Raw genomic sequence first — 17,322 nt, forward strand, 5'->3', positions numbered from 1 at the left:
CTCCATCCTTACCAACACTCAGTTCATTTCCCTTTCCCGCCCCTCCATCCTTACCAACACTCAGTTAATTTCCCTTTCCCGCCCCTCCATCCTTACCAACACTCAGTTCATTTCCCTTTCCCGCCCCTCCATCCTTACCAACACTCAGTTCATTTCCCTTTCCCGCCCCTCCATCCTTACCAACACTCAGTTCATTTCCATTTCCCGCCCCTCCATCCTTACCAACACTCAGTTCATTTCCCTTTCCCGCCCCTCCATCCTTAACAACACTCAGTTCATTTCCCTTTCCCACCCCTCCATCCTTACCAACACTCAGTTAATTTCCCTTTCCCGCCCCTCCATCCTTACCAACACTCAGTTCATTTCCCTTTCCCGCCCCTCCATCCTTACCAACACTCAGTTAATTTCCCTTTCCCGCCCCTCCATCCTTACCAACACTCAGTTCATTTCCCTTTCCCACCCCTCCATCCTTACCAACACTCAGTTCATTTCCCTTTCCTGCCCCTCCATCCTTACCAACACTCAGTTAATTTCCCTTTCCCACCCCTCCATCCTTACCAACACTCAGTTCATTTCCCTTTCCCACCCCTCCATCCTTACCAACACTCAGTTCATTTCCCTTTCCCACCCCTCCATCCTTACCAACACTCAGTTAATTTCCCTTTCCTGCCCCTCCATCCTTACCAACACTCAGTTAATTTCCCTTTCCTGCCCCTCCATCCTTACCAACACTCAGTTCATTTCCCTTTCCCACCCCTCCATCCTTACCAACACTCAGTTCATTTCCCTTTCCCGCCCCTCCATCCTTACCAACACTCAGTTCATTTCCCTTTCCCGCCCCTCCATCCTTACCAACACTCAGTTCATTTCCCTTTCCCGCCCCTCCATCCTTACCAACACTCAGTTAATTTCCCTTTCCCGCCCCTCCATCCTTACCAACACTCAGTTCATTTCCCTTTCCCGCCCCTCCATCCTTACCAACACTCAGTTCATTTCCCTTTCCCGCCCCTCCATCCTTACCAACACTCAGTTCATTTCCATTTCCCGCCCCTCCATCCTTACCAACACTCAGTTCATTTCCCTTTCCCGCCCCTCCATCCTTAACAACACTCAGTTCATTTCCCTTTCCCACCCCTCCATCCTTACCAACACTCAGTTCATTTCCCTTTCCCACCCCTCCATCCTTACCAACACTCAGTTCATTTCCCTTTCCCGCCCCTCCATCCTTACCAACACTCAGTTCATTTCCCTTTCCCGCCCCTCCATCCTTACCAACACTCAGTTCATTTCCCTTTCCCGCCCCTCCATCCTTACCAACACTCAGTTAATTTCCCTTTCCCGCCCCTCCATCCTTACCAACACTCAGTTCATTTCCCTTTCCCGCCCCTCCATCCTTACCAACACTCAGTTCATTTCCCTTTCCCGCCCCTCCATCCTTACCAACACTCAGTTCATTTCCCTTTCCCGCCCCTCCATCCTTACCAACACTCAGTTCATTTCCCTTTCCCGCCCCTCCATCCTTAACAACACTCAGTTCATTTCCCTTTCCCGCCCCTCCATCCTTACCAACACTCAGTTAATTTCCCTTTCCTGCCCCTCCATCCTTACCAACACTCAGTTCATTTCCCTTTCCCGCCCCTCCATCCTTACCAACACTCAGTTAATTTCCCTTTCCCGCCCCTCCATCCTTACCAACACTCAGTTCATTTCCCTTTCCCACCCCTCCATCCTTACCAACACTCAGTTCATTTCCCTTTCCTGCCCCTCCATCCTTACCAACACTCAGTTAATTTCCCTTTCCCACCCCTCCATCCTTACCAACACTCAGTTCATTTCCCTTTCCCACCCCTCCATCCTTACCAACACTCAGTTCATTTCCCTTTCCCACCCCTCCATCCTTACCAACACTCAGTTCATTTCCCTTTCCCACCCCTCCATCCTTACCAACACTCAGTTAATTTCCCTTTCCTGCCCCTCCATCCTTACCAACACTCAGTTAATTTCCCTTTCCTGCCCCTCCATCCTTACCAACACTCAGTTCATTTCCCTTTCCCACCCCTCCATCCTTACCAACACTCAGTTAATTTCCCTTTCCCGCCCCTCCATCCTTACCAACACTCAGTTAATTTCCCTTTCCTGCCCCTCCATCCTTACCAACACTCAGTTAATTTCCCTTTCCTGCCCCTCCATCCTTACCAACACTCAGTTCATTTCCCTTTCCCACCCCTCCATCCTTACCAACACTCAGTTCATTTCCCTTTCCTGCCCCTCCATCCTTACCAACACTCAGTTCATTTCCCTTTCCCACCCCTCCATCCTTACCAACACTCAGTTAATTTCCCTTTCCTGCCCCTCCATCCTTACCAACACTCAGTTCATTTCCCTTTCCTGCCCCTCCATCCTTACCAACACTCAGTTCATTTCCATTTCCTGCCCCTCCATCCTTACCAACACTCAGTTCATTTCCCTTTCCTGCCCCTCCATCCTTACCAACACTCAGTTAATTTCCCTTTCCTGCCCCTCCATCCTTACCAACACTCAGTTCATTTCCCTTTGGAATGTTGAGCGGGTTATTCAGCAGGGATTTCTTTGACTCTGACACTAGAAACCAAAAAGAAATGGAGAAAAATGACATTTCTCACCAGGTGATGTATTGACTAATAGCAGTTATAATTTAATTCATTTGACAGACTAATTAAATGTGTACATATTTTAGATTTAAGAGATGCATCTCAGAACAACAAACTTCATTTATTCGTAACAGAAGTAAACCGCATTCTTACTTTCTTTACAAAATATGCAGTATGTACAAGGACATTTACAAGCAACTATTTAAAATTAAATAAAAAGACTAACTGAAATAATATCTATTCAGGGCAAAATGCCTGTTAAAAAGGAGATTTAAAAACCATAAATCCAACTATGAAATGTGATTTCAGATTCGAGACAGAAGTCGTTCTTTAAGCAGAACCTGCAGGTGGACGAGATCATTATTGCTTTTTGAAATGTCTTAGCGGTAGAATCTAAATGTCTTAGCGGTAGAATCTAAATGTCTTAGCGGTAGAATCTAAATGTCTTAGCGGTAGAATCTAAATGTCTTAGCGGTAGAATCTAAATGTCTTAGCGGTAGAATCTAAAGCATTTGAAACCAAAAGTGTTCATTTACCCTGAGGAACAAAAACAAGTCGAATTTTGGATGCAAGAAATTGATTTAGCTAATACAAAAAAAAAACATGATTTTGGGTGTATTTCTTGTCAAAAGATAATATTTAGAGTGTAAATTAACAAAGCTCTCTGTCCTGTACTGGGTTTAAACAATGGACCCATGTTCATGCAGGTCATTTTGAGAGACAGGGAGAGAGCTGAATGCCTGGCAGAGACAGGGAGAGACAGGGAGAGAGCTGAATGACAGGCAGAGACAGGGAGAGAGCTGAATGACAGGCAGAGGCAGGGAGAGACAGGGAGAGAGCTGAATGCCTGGCAGAGACAGGGAGAGACAGGGAGAGAGCTGAATGCCTGGCAGAGACAGGGAGAGACAGGGAGAGAGCTGAATGCCTGGCAGAGACAGGGAGAGACAGGGAGAGAGCTGAATGACTGGCAGAGACAGGGAGAGAGCTGAATGCCTGGCAGAGACAGGGAGAGACAGGGAGAGAGCTGAATGCCTGGCAGAGACAGGGAGAGAGCTGAATGCCTGGCAGAGACATGGAGAGACAGGGAGAGAGCTGAATGACTGGCAGAGACAGGGAGAGACAGGGAGAGAGCTGAATGCCTGGCAGAGACAGGGAGAGACAGGGAGAGAGCTGAATGACTGGCAGAGACAGGGAGAGAGCTGAATGCCTGGCAGAGACAGGGAGAGAGCTGAATGACTGGCAGAGACAGGGAGAGACAGAGAGAGACAGGGAGAGAGCTGAATGCCTGGCAGAGACAGGGAGAGACAGGGAGAGACAGGGAGAGAGCTGAATGCCTAGCAGAGACAGGGAGAGAGCTGAATGCCTGGCAGAGACAGGGAGAGACAGGGAGAGACAGGGAGAGAGCTGAATGCCTGGCAGAGACAGGGAGAGACAGGGAGAGAGCTGAATGCCTGGCAGAGACAGGGAGAGACAGGGAGAGAGCTGAATGCCTGGCAGAGACAGGGAGAGACAGGGAGAGAGCTGAATGCCTGGCAGAGACAGGGAGAGACAGGGAGCGAGCTGAATGACTGGCAGAGAGCTGAATGACTGGCAGAGACAGGGAGAGAGCTGAATGCCTGGCAGAGACAGGGAGAGAGTGCATCCCTGGCATTGACCAGAGCCCTGTGGAAATAGGACGACATTTGTGACCCAACCAGCGTGATTATCTGTAGTGTTAAATATTCTCCAATATATTTACAGTAGAAACTAACTCCACCCAGTACTGCATTATGGAGCGATGTAGAGATCTTCCAGGACGTGTCCCAAATCACACCCTATTCCCTATATAGGGCACTACTTTAGACCAGGGCCCTATTTCCTATATAGTGCACTACTTTAGACCAGGGCCCTATTCCCTATATAGTGCACTACTTTAGAGCAGGGCCCTATTCCCTATATAGTGCACTACTTTAGACCAGGGCCCTATTCCCTATATAGTGCACCACTTTAGAGCAGGGCGGAGAGGGTCCATAGGGCTCGGGGGATTGGAGCCTATACTTCATGGCTCAGTCCCCTATCTGGGCCATTTCACCCAGTGAACATCAGTTTCCTGTCCAGTCTTCATCTGAGATGCCATCTTTACATTCCTTACATCACCGTGGTGATACAAATCACTGCACTCTCACTATATACAAAACATAGTATTCTGAGCCTTTAAAAAATACATTTCAAACATTTCACTCTTTTTCTCATTCCTGACAGAGAAACTGTTTTAGCTTGATGTCTCGTGTGTGTGTGTGTGTGTGTGTGTTGTCTTCCTTTATTTACACTACGCATGGAATCTGGTGAAACTGAAAGGTGATGGCTGGTTGGTGTGTGTATCTCTGTCTGTGTGTGTTTCTGTCTGTGTGTCTCTGTCTGTCTGTGTGTCTCTGTCTGTCTGTGTGTCCATCTGTGTGTGTGTTCTAGGAGTGTTGAGACATCCCATTGACCAGGCTCCTCAGCTGTTTCACCACCGTCTCAATCAGCTTCTGTTTGTCTCGGTCATTCTTCCTGAACTGAGAAAATATGTTGTTCTTCTTACTGGTGTCCTTCATTCTGGAGGAGCGAGAGAGAGAGAGAGCAAGGGAGATAAAGAGAGATGGAGGGGGGAAGAGAGGCAGGGGGGAAGAGAGGGGGGAAGAGGGGAAGAGAGGGAGATACATCAAACCACAGACTGTTGGATGGAGGAGCTGCAGGGTTTTGGCTTATTGCCCACTTAAAGAATAGAGACTTATTTTATTTGATAAATGACCCTTAACCCATACGGTGTAAATGACCCTTAACCCATACGGTGTAAACGACCTTTAACCCATATGGAGTAAATGACCCTTAACCCATACGGTGTAAATGACCCTAACCCATATGGTGTAAATGACCTTTAACCCATATGGAGTAAATGACCCTTAACCCATATGGAGTAAATGACCCTTAACCCATACGGTGTAAATGACCCTAACCCATATGGTGTAAATGACCTTTAACCCATATGGAGTAAATGACCCTTAACCCATACGGTGTAAATGACCCTTAACCCATACGGTGTAAATGACCCTAACCCATATGGTGTAAATGACCTTTAACCCATATGGAGTAAATGACCCTTAACCCATACGGTGTAAATGACCCTAACCCATATGGAGTAAATGACCCTAACCCATATGGTGTAAATGACCTTTAACCCATATGGAGTAAATGACCCTAACCCATACGGTGTAAATGACCCTAACCCATATGGTGTAAATGACCTTTAACCCATATGGAGTAAATGACCCTTAACCCATATGGTGTAAATGACCCTAACCCATATGGAGTAAATGACCCTAACCCATACGGTGTAAATGACCCTAACCCATATGGAGTAAATGACCCTAACCCATACGGTGTAAATGACCCTAACCCATATGGAGTAATTGACCTTTAACCCATATGGAGTAAATGACCCTTAACCCATACGGTGTAAATGACCCTAACCCATACGGTGTAAATGACCCTAACCCATATGGAGTAAATGACCTTTAACCCATATGGAGTAAATGACCTTTAACCCATATGGAGTAAATGACCCTTAACCCATACGGTGTAAATGACCCTAACCCATACGGTGTAAATGACCCTAACCCACACGGTGTAAATGACCCTAACCCATACGGTGTAAATGACCCTAACCCATACGGTGTAAATGACCCTAACCCATACGGTGTAAATGACCCTTGACCCATATGGTGTAAATTACCCTTAACCCATACGGTGTAAATGACCCTAACCCATACGGTGTAAATGACCCTAACCCATATGGTGTAAATGACCCTAACCCATATGGTGTAAATGACCCTTAACCCATAAGGTGTAAATGACCCTTAACACACATGGTGTAAATGACCCTAACCCATACGGTGTAAATGACCCTAACCCATACGGTGTAAATGACCCTTAACCCATATGGTGTAAATGACCCTTAACCCATACGGTGTAAATGACCCTAACCCACACGGTGTAAATGACCCTAACCCATACGGTGTAAATGACCCTTAACCCATACGCTGTAAATGACCCTAACCCATACGGTGTAAATGACCCTAACCCATTTGGTGTAAATGACCCTTAACCCATACGGTGTAAATGACCCTTGACCCATACGGTGTAAATGACCCTTGACCCATACGGTGTAAATGACCCTAACCCATACGGTATAAATTGCCCCTAACCCACAAGGTGTAAATGACCCTTGACCCATACGGTATAAACGACCCTTGACCCATACGGTATAAATGACCCTAACCCATACGGTGTAAATGACCCTAACCCATACGGTGTAAATGACCCTAACCCACAAGGTGTAAATGACCTTTAACCCACAAGGTGTAAATGACCCTTGACCCATACGGTATAAATGACCCTTGACCCATACGGTATAAATGACCCTTGACCCATACGGTGTAAATGACCCTTGACCCATACGGTGTAAATGACCCTTGACCCATACGGTATAAATGACCCTTGACCCATACGGTGTAAATGACTTTCAATGGACACCAGACTATTGGAAGAAACAAATAAGCCAAAACGTGTAACATACCCCCTGTAGACTCTGCATGGTAGAGGTTCAAAGATCAAGTAGACAAGAGAAAAGAACAAGAAGTGAACATGTAGATTACAGATACAGACTAAGAGGTCTAGTAGTAAATATGTAGATATGTAGATACAGACTAAGAGGTCTAGTAGTGAATATGTAGATTACAGATACAGACTAAGAGGTCTAGTAGTGAATATGGAGATAACAGATACAGACTAAGAGGTCTAGTAGTGAATATGTAGATTACAGATATAGACTAAGAGGTCTAGTAGTGAATATGTAGATAACAGATACAGACTAAGAGGTCTAGTAGTGAATATGAGGATAACAGATACAAACTAAGAGGTCTAGAAGTGAATATGTAGATTACAGATACAGACTAAGAGGTCTAGTAGTGAATATGGAGATAACAGATACAGACTAAGAGGTCTAGTAGTGAATATGTAGATTACAGATACAGACTAAGAGGTCTAGTAGTGAATATGTAGATAACAGATACAGACTAAGAGGTCTAGTAGTGAATATGAAGATAACAGATACAGACTAAGAGGTCTAGTAGTGAATATGAAGATAACAGATACAGACTAAGAGGTCTAGTAGTGAATATGTAGATAACAGATATAGACTAAGAGGTCTAGTAATGAATATGAAGATAACAGATACAGATTAAGAGGTCTAGTAGTGAATATGTAGATAACAGATACAGACTAAGAGGTCTAGTAGTGAATATGTAGATAACAGATACAGACTAAGAGGTCTAGTAGTGAATATGAAGATATGTAGATAACAGATACAGACTAAGAGGTCTAGTAGTGAATATGTAGATATGTAGATAACAGATACAGACTAAGAGGTCTAGTAGTGAATATGTAGATAACAGATACAGACTAAGAGGTCTAGTAGTGAACATGTAGATAACAGATACAGACTAAGAGGTCTAGTAGTGAATATGTAGATATGTAGATAACAGATACAGACTAAGAGGTCTAGTAGTGAATATGTAGATAACAGATACAGACTAAGAGGTCTAGTAGTGAATATGAAGATAACAGATACAGACTAAGAGGTCTAGAAGTGAATATGTAGATAACAGATACAGACTAAGAGGTCTATTAGTGAATATGTAGATATGTAGATTACAGATACAGACTAAGGGGTCTAGTAGTGAATATGAAGATATGTAGATAACAGATACAGACTAAGAGGTCTAGTAGTGAATATGTAGATATGTAGATAACAGATACAGACTAAGAGGTATAGTAGTGAATATGTAGATATGTAAATTACAGACTAAGAGGTCTAGAAGTGAATATGTAGATAACAGATACAGACTAAGAGGTCTAGTAGTGAATATGTAGATATGTAGATTACAGATACAGACTAAGAGGTCTAGTAGTGAATATGTAGATAACAGATACAGACTAAGAGGTCTAGTAGTGAATATGAAGATAACAGATACAGACTAAGAGGTCTAGTAGTGAATATGTAGATAACAGATACAGACTAAGAGGTCTAGTAGTGAATATGAAGATAACAGATACAGACTAAGAGGTCTAGTAGTGAATATGAAGATAACAGATACAGACTAAGAGGTCTAGTAGTGAATATGTAGATAACAGATACAGACTAAGAGGTCTAGTAATGAATATGAAGATAACAGATACAGACTAAGAGGTCTAGTAGTGAATATGTAGATAACAGATACAGACTAAGAGGTCTAGTAGTGAATATGTAGATAACAGATACAGACTAAGAGGTCTAGTAGTGAACATGTAGATAACAGATACAGACTAAGATGTCTAGTAGTGAATATGTAGATATGGAGATAACAGATACAGACTAAGAGGTCTAGTAGTGAATATGTAGATTACAGATACAGACTAAGAGGTCTAGTAGTGAACATGTAGATATGTAGATAACAGATACAGACTAAGAGGTCTACTGGTGAATATGTAGATAACAGATACAGACTAAGAGGTCTAGTAGTGAATATGAAGATAACAGATACAGACTAAGAGGTCTAGTAGTGAATATGTAGATAACAGATACAGACTAAGAGGTCTAGTAGTGAATATGTAGATAATAGATACAGACTAAGAGGTCTAGCAGTGAATATGTAGATAACAGATACAGACTAAGAGGTCTAGTAGTGAATATGAAGATATGTAGATAACAGATACAGACTAAGAGGTCTAGTAGTGAATATGTAGATATGTAGATAACAGATACAGACTAAGAGGTCTAGTAGTGAATATGTAGATAACAGATACAGACTAAGAGGTCTAGTAGTGAACATGTAGATAACAGATACAGACTAAGAGGTCTAGTAGTGAATATGTAGATATGTAGATAACAGATACAGACTAAGAGGTCTAGTAGTGAATATGAAGATAACAGATACAGACTAAGAGGTCTAGTAGTGAATATGTAGATAACAGATACAGACTAAGAGGTCTAGTAATGAATATGAAGATAACAGATACAGACTAAGAGGTCTAGTAGTGAATATGTAGATAACAGATACAGACTAAGAGGTCTAGTAGTGAATATGTAGATAACAGATACAGACTAAGAGGTCTAGTAGTGAACATGTAGATAACAGATACAGACTAAGAGGTCTAGTAGTGAATATGTAGATATGTAGATAACAGATACAGACTAAGAGGTCTAGTAGTGAATATGTAGATAACAGATACAGACTAAGAGGTCTAGTAGTGAACATGTAGATAACAGATACAGACTAAGAGGTCTAGTAGTGAATATGTAGATATGTAGATAACAGATACAGACTAAGAGGTATAGTAGTGAATATGTAGATATGTAAATTACAGACTAAGAGGTCTAGAAGTGAATATGTAGATAACAGATACAGACTAAGAGGTCTAGTAGTGAATATGTAGATATGTAGATTACAGATACAGACTAAGAGGTCTAGTAGTGAATATGTAGATAACAGATACAGACTAAGAGGTCTAGTAGTGAATATGAAGATAACAGATACAGACTAAGAGGTCTAGTAGTGAATATGTAGATAACAGATACAGACTAAGAGGTCTAGTAGTGAATATGAAGATAACAGATACAGACTAAGAGGTCTAGTAGTGAATATGAAGATAACAGATACAGACTAAGAGGTCTAGTAGTGAATATGTAGATAACAGATACAGACTAAGAGGTCTAGTAATGAATATGAAGATAACAGATACAGACTAAGAGGTCTAGTAGTGAATATGTAGATAACAGATACAGACTAAGAGGTCTAGTAGTGAATATGTAGATAACAGATACAGACTAAGAGGTCTAGTAGTGAACATGTAGATAACAGATACAGACTAAGATGTCTAGTAGTGAATATGTAGATATGGAGATAACAGATACAGACTAAGAGGTCTAGTAGTGAATATGTAGATTACAGATACAGACTAAGAGGTCTAGTAGTGAACATGTAGATATGTAGATAACAGATACAGACTAAGAGGTCTACTGGTGAATATGTAGATAACAGATACAGACTAAGAGGTCTAGTAGTGAATATGAAGATAACAGATACAGACTAAGAGGTCTAGTAGTGAATATGTAGATAACAGATACAGACTAAGAGGTCTAGTAGTGAATATGTAGATAACAGATACAGACTAAGAGGTCTAGCAGTGAATATGTAGATAACAGATACAGACTAAGAGGTCTAGTAGTGAATATGAAGATATGTAGATAACAGATACAGACTAAGAGGTCTAGTAGTGAATATGTAGATATGTAGATAACAGATACAGACTAAGAGGTCTAGTAGTGAATATGTAGATAACAGATACAGACTAAGAGGTCTAGTAGTGAACATGTAGATAACAGATACAGACTAAGAGGTCTAGTAGTGAATATGTAGATATGTAGATAACAGATACAGACTAAGAGGTCTAGTAGTGAATATGAAGATAACAGATACAGACTAAGAGGTCTAGTAGTGAATATGTAGATAACAGATACAGACTAAGAGGTCTAGTAATGAATATGAAGATAACAGATACAGACTAAGAGGTCTAGTAGTGAATATGTAGATAACAGATACAGACTAAGAGGTCTAGTAGTGAATATGAAGATAACAGATACAGACTAAGAGGTCTAGAAGTGAACATGTAGATAACAGATACAGACTAAGAGGTCTAGTAGTGAATATGTAGATATGTAGATAACAGATACAGACTAAGAGGTCTAGTAGTGAATATGTAGATAACAGATACAGACTAAGAGGTCTAGTAGTGAATATGTAGATTACAGATACAGACTAAGAGGTCTAGTAGTGAATATGTAGATAACAGATACAGACTAAGAGGTCTAGTAGTGAATATGTAGATAACAGATACAGACTAAGAGGTCTAGTAGTGAATATGTAGATAACAGATACAGACTAAGAGGTCTAGTAGTGATTATGTAGATAACAGATACAGACTAAGAGGTCTAGTAGTGAATATGTAGATAACAGATACAGACTAAGAGGTCTAGTAGTGAATATGTAGATAACAGATACAGGCCAGACTAACCAGTCTAGCAGGACAGAAAAACTACAAACTGACTACACATTGAGTAGAGACAGTAGAACTACAAACTGACTACACATTGAGTAGAGACAGTAGAACTACAAACTGACTACACATTGAGTAGAGACAGTAGAACTACAAACTGACTACACATTGAGTAGAGACAGTAGAACTACAAACTGACAGCACATTGAGTAGAGACAGTAGAACTACAAACTGACTAAACATTGAGTAGAGACAGTAGAACTACAAACTGACTACACATTGAGTAGAGACAGTAGAACTACAAACTGACTAAACATTGAGTAGAGACAGTAGAACTACAAACTGACTACACATTGAGTAGAGACAGTAGAACTACAAACTGACAGCACATTGAGTAGAGACAGTAGAACTACAAACTGACTACACATTGAGTAGAGACAGTAGAACTACAAACTGACTACACATTGAGTAGAGACAGTAGAACTACAAACTGACTACACATTGAGTAGAGACAGTAGAACTACAAACTGACTACACATTGAGTATAGACAGTAGAACTACAAACTGACTACACATTGAGTAGAGACAGTAGAACTACAAACTGACTACACATTGAGTAGAGACTGTAGAAACGGCAGTACTCACTTTTCCAAAAGTGCTAGTGCAGTGGAGGGGTTGACCCGAAGGTACTTGGAGGTGGGCTGTCCGTAGTCAGCCAGGTACGTAGACCAGTCCCACACCATGAACAGGTCCAGCAGCTGAATCAACACACAGAGAAGACAATATTCTGGGAGTTAGTGAGGGAAAAGACAGCAGTAAATCACCCTGCATACCACTGCTGGCTGGCCTCTGAAGCTAAGCAGGGCCGGTCCTGGTCGGTCCCTGGATGGGAGACCAGATGCTGCTGGAAGTGGTGTTGGAGGGACAGTAGGAGGGACTCTGGCCTCTGAAGCTAAGCAGGGTCGGTCCTGGTCGGTCCCTGGATGGGAGACCAGATGGTGTTGGAGGGCCATGAGGAGGGACTCTTTCCTCTGGTCTAAATAAATATCTCAGGACAGTGATTGGGGACATTGCCAAGTGTAGGGTGCCATGTTTTGGATGGGAGGTTAAAAGCGGTGTCCTGGATCAATTCCATTTATTCTCCCCTGTAACTCTTCCCCAGGCCGTTGCTGTAAAGGAGAACATGTTCTCAGTCAACAAACCTGTTTTTTTTATACCTTTATTTAACTAGGCAAGTCAGTTAAGAACAAATTCTTATGTTCAATGACGACCTGCCGGGGAACAGTGTGTTAACTGCCCTGTTCAGGGGAACAGTGTGTTAACTGCCTTGTTCAGGGGAACAGTGGGTTAACTGCCTTGTTCAGGGGAACAGTGTGTTAACTGCCTTGTTCAGGGGAACAGTGTGTTAACTGCCCTGTTCAGGGGAACAGTGGGTTAACTGCCCTGTTCAGGGGAACAGTTTGTTAACTGCCTTGTTCAGGGGAACAGTGTGTTAACTGCCTTGTTCAGGGGAACAGTGGGTTAACTGCCTTGTTCAGGGGAACAGTGGGTTAACTGCCTTGTTCAGGGGAACAGTGGGTTAACTGCCTTGTTCAGGGGAACAGTGGGTTAACTGCCTTGTTCAGGGGAACAGTGGGTCAACTGCCTTGTTCAGGGGAACAGTGGGTTAACTGCCTTGTTCAGGGGAACAGTGGGTTAACTGCCTTGTTCAGGGGAACAGCGGGTTAACTATCTTGTTCAGGGGAACAGCGGGTTAACTGCCTTGTTCAGGGGAACAGCGGGTTAACTGCCTTGTTCAGGGGAACAGCGGGTTAACTGCCTTGTTCAGGGGAACAGCGGGTTAACTGCCTTGTTCAGGGGAACAGTGGGTTAACTGCCTTGTTCAGGGGAACAGTGGGTTAACTGCCTTGTTCAGGGGAACAGTGGGTTAACTGCCTTGTTCAGGGGAACAGTGGGTTAACTGCCCTGTTCAGGGGAACAGTGGGTTAACTGTCTTGTTCAGGAGAACAGTGGGTTAACTGCCCTGTTCAGGGGAACAGTGGGTTAACTGTCTTGTTCAGGAGAACAGTGGGTTACCTGCCTTGTTCAGGGGCAGAACGATAGATTTTTCTATATGATCTTTCGGTTACTAGTCCAACGCTCTAACCACTAGGCTACCCTGCCGCCCGAATTAAGGGCTAGAGGGAGTGTGTTCTCAGTCAACAGACCTGGGGGATTAAGGGAGTGTGTTCTCAGTCAACAGACCTCTGGGATTAAGGGAGTGTGTTCTCAGTCAACAGACCTTTGGGATTAAGGGAGTGTGTTCTCAGTCAACAGACCTGGGGGATTAAGGGAGTGTGTTCTCAGTCGACAGACCTGGAGGATTAAGGGAGTGTGTTCTCAGTCAACAGACCTGGGGGATTAAGGGTTAGAGGGAGTGTGTTCTCAGTCAACAGACCTGGGGGATTAAGGGTTAGAGGGAGTGTGTTCTCAGTTAACAGACCGGCGGGATTAAGGGAGTGTGTTCTCAGTCAACAGACCTGGGGGATTAAGGGTTAGAGGGAGTGTGTTCTCAGTCAACAGACCTGGGGGATTAAGGGTTAGAGGGAGTGTGTTCTCAGTCAACAGACCTGGGGGATTAAGGGTTAGAGGGAGTGTGTTCTCAGTCAACAGACCTGGGGGATTAAGGGTTAGAGGGAGTGTGTTCTCAGTCAACAGACCTGGGGGATTAAGGGTTAGAGGGAGTGTGTTCTCAGTTAACAGACCTGGGGGATTAAGGGTTAGAGGGAGTGTGTTCTCAGTTAACAGACCGGCGGGATTAAGGGAGTGTGTTCTCAGTCAACAGACCTGGGGGATTAAGGGCTAGAGGGAGTGTGTTCTCAGTCAACAGACCTGGGGGACTAAGGGAGTGTGTTCTCAGTCAACAGACCTCGGGGATTAAGGGCTAGAGGGAGTGTGTTCTCAGTCAACAGACCTGGGGGACTAAGGGAGTGTGTTCTCAGTCAACAGACCTCGGGGATTAAGGGCTAGAGGGAGTGTGTTCTCAGTCAACAGACCCCGGGCATTAAGAGCTAGAGGGAGTGTGTTCTCAGTCAACAGACCTCGGGCATTAAGGGCTAGAGGGAGTGTGTTCTCAGTCAACAGACCTCGGGCATTAAGGGCTAGAGGGAGTGTGTTCTCAGTCAACAGACCTGGGGGATTAAGGACTAGAGGGAGTGTGTTCTCAGTCAACAGACCTGGGGCATTAAGGGCTAGAGGGAGTGTGTTCTCAGTCAACAGACCTCGGGCATTAAGGGCTAGAGGGAGTGTGTTCTCAGTCAACAGACCTCGGGCATTAAGGGCTAGAGGGAGTGTGTTCTCAGTCAACAGACCTGGGGCATTAAGGGCTAGAGGGAGTGTGTGATGGCTGCTGCTGCGTTGAATCACTTTTAGGAGCCGCAGCACTTCAAAACGTGAGTAGCGGGAGAGAGTAAACTTTACCTAACAGAGGAGATTAGGGTTGGGGTTACCCCAGTAACCCTAGCCCTGTCAGGCAGTACCGTATAAAGTGACTTCATGGCTTCTGCAACACCCAGTACCTCTCATTCACAGGAAGAGGAGCTGGGAGACAGACTGATGCTGTGAAGACCGAAAGCCCCTCTCAGTGTATGCTAATGGCAGGGGACTGGGAAGCTGCTTGGTGGTCTTTATGAAGGGGTCTATAGAGCCAGAGGCTTACCACTCCTGCTCTGCTCCCATCAGAGTAGAATGGACCACTCCTGCTCTGCTCCCATCAGAGTAGAATGGACCACTCCTGCTCTGCTCCCATCAGAGTAGAATGGACCCCTCCTGCTCTGCTCCCATCAGAGTAGAATGGACCACTCCTGCTCTGCTCCCATCAGAGTAGAATGGACCACTCCTGCTCTGCTCCCATCAGAGTAGAATGGACCCCTCCTGCTCTGCTCCCATCAGAGTAGAATGGACCACTCCTGCTCTGCTCCCATCAGAGTAGAATGGACCACTCCTGCTCTGCTCCCATCAGAGTAGAATGGACCCCTCCTGCTCTGCTCCCATCAGAGTAGAATGGACCACTCCTGCTCTGCTCCCATCAGTGTAGAAAGGACCACTCCTGCTCTGCTCCCATCAGAGTAGAATGGACCCCTCCTGCTCTGCTCCCATCAGAGTAGAATGGAAGGATCCCAAACTGTTCCCCAGTTCTCTTCTCCCCTCCCTGACCCAATCAGCAGAGTAGAATTGAAGGATCTCAGTTAGCTGCATGTCTGTTTTGGTGTCTTTTCATATGTGAACTGCTTAGGTCTCTAGTGACTGCTGACAGAAAAAAAGCAGGGCTGCTGTCCTGAAGCCCCAGTAAGTCCTCAGGTCCTGTACCTGCTGTCCTGAAGCCCCAGTACGTCCTCAGGTATGTACCTGCTGTCCTGAAGCCCCAGTATGTCCTCAGGTCTGTACCTGCTGTCCTGAAGCCCCAGTATGTCCTCAGGTCTGTACCCGCTGTCCTGAAGCCCCAGTATGTCCTCAGGTCTGTACCTGCTGTCCCGAAGCCCCAGTATGTCCTCAGGTCTGTGCCTGCTGTCCTGCTATACTGAAGCCCCAGTATGTCCTCAGGTCTGTACCTGCTGTCCTGAAGCGCCAGTATGTCCTCAGGTCTGTACCTGCTGTCCTGCTATCCTGAAGCCCCAGTATGTCCTCAGGTCTGTACCTGCTGTCATGAAGCAACTGGGAATCCTGTAATGACCCCTTATAACCCTAACCTTAGCCCAGGATCATAGAGAAGATGTGAGTACCTGGTACCTGACTTCACCTGGCGCCTGCTGTACGGGCCCCTGTTTCAGGTGGGAAGCCTTAACCCTATCCCAACCCAGGACCTCAGAGCTGCTGAGGCTCGTTAGCTGCGAGTGATGTTATATGATATGACTGTCTGGAGAGTGTTCTCTGCTCTGACTCTCAGCCAGCCACAAGTTATTCAACCTGGTACTAATCCCCTGGAAACACTTCCCACGAGGAAAACCTGGTACTAATCCCCTGGAAACACTTCCCACAAGGAAAACCTGGTACTAATCCCCTGGAAACACTTCCCACGAGGAAAACCTGGTACTAATCCCCTGGAAACACTTCCCACGAGGAAAACCTGGTACTAATCCCCTGGAAACACTTCCCACAAGGAAAACCTGGTACTAATCCCCTGGAAACACTTCCCACGAGGAAAACCTGGTACTAATCCCCTGGAAACACTTCCCACGAGGAAAACCTGGTACTAATCCCCTGGAAACACTTCCCACGAGGAAAACCTGGTACTAATCCCCTGGAAACACTTTCCCCCGAGGAAAACCTGGTACTAATCCCCTGGCAACGCTTTCCCCCGAGGAAAACCTGGTACTAATCCCCTGGCAACGCTTTCCCCCGAGGAAAACCTGGTACTAATCCCCTGGAAACACTTCCCCCCCGCAGGGAGCACAGCCGAGGAAAACCTGGTACTAATCCCCTGGAGAGAGAGAGAGACATCGAGAAAGAGTGCATGTGGTGTGTGAGAAACAGTGCGTACTCAGTTTGTACATATTTTGAACCATCAATGTCAAGCGTCAAAGGAAAATGACGAGACATT

General features: G+C 44.5%; 1 protein-coding gene across 7 annotated transcripts in view; it reads right to left on the reverse strand.

Annotated features, from left to right (window-relative positions):
• Nucleotides 1-4,890: 4,890 nt before the first annotated feature.
• Nucleotides 4,891-17,322, reverse strand: part of LOC110511642 (exocyst complex component 6) — a 127,747-nt gene continuing 115,315 nt past the window's right edge. For 4 of the 7 annotated variants that reach the window (XM_036972091.1, XM_036972090.1, XM_036972094.1 and 1 more), the window contains 3 exons: nucleotides 12,390-12,502; nucleotides 7,228-7,239; nucleotides 4,891-5,207 (listed from right to left, as the gene is read on the reverse strand). In XM_036972091.1, coding sequence (XP_036827986.1) covers nucleotides 5,075-5,207; nucleotides 7,228-7,239; nucleotides 12,390-12,502 — 258 coding nt within the window. In that variant the 3' untranslated portion in view covers nucleotides 4,891-5,074. The remainder of the gene's footprint in view (nucleotides 5,208-7,227; nucleotides 7,240-12,389; nucleotides 12,503-17,322) is intronic. The other 3 variants (XM_036972092.1, XM_036972095.1, XM_036972096.1) reach the window with 1 other exon arrangement.

The sequence above is a fragment of the Oncorhynchus mykiss genome, unplaced genomic scaffold (assembly GCF_013265735.2).
Source record: "Oncorhynchus mykiss isolate Arlee unplaced genomic scaffold, USDA_OmykA_1.1 un_scaffold_119, whole genome shotgun sequence".
NCBI lineage: Eukaryota > Metazoa > Chordata > Actinopteri > Salmoniformes > Salmonidae > Oncorhynchus > Oncorhynchus mykiss.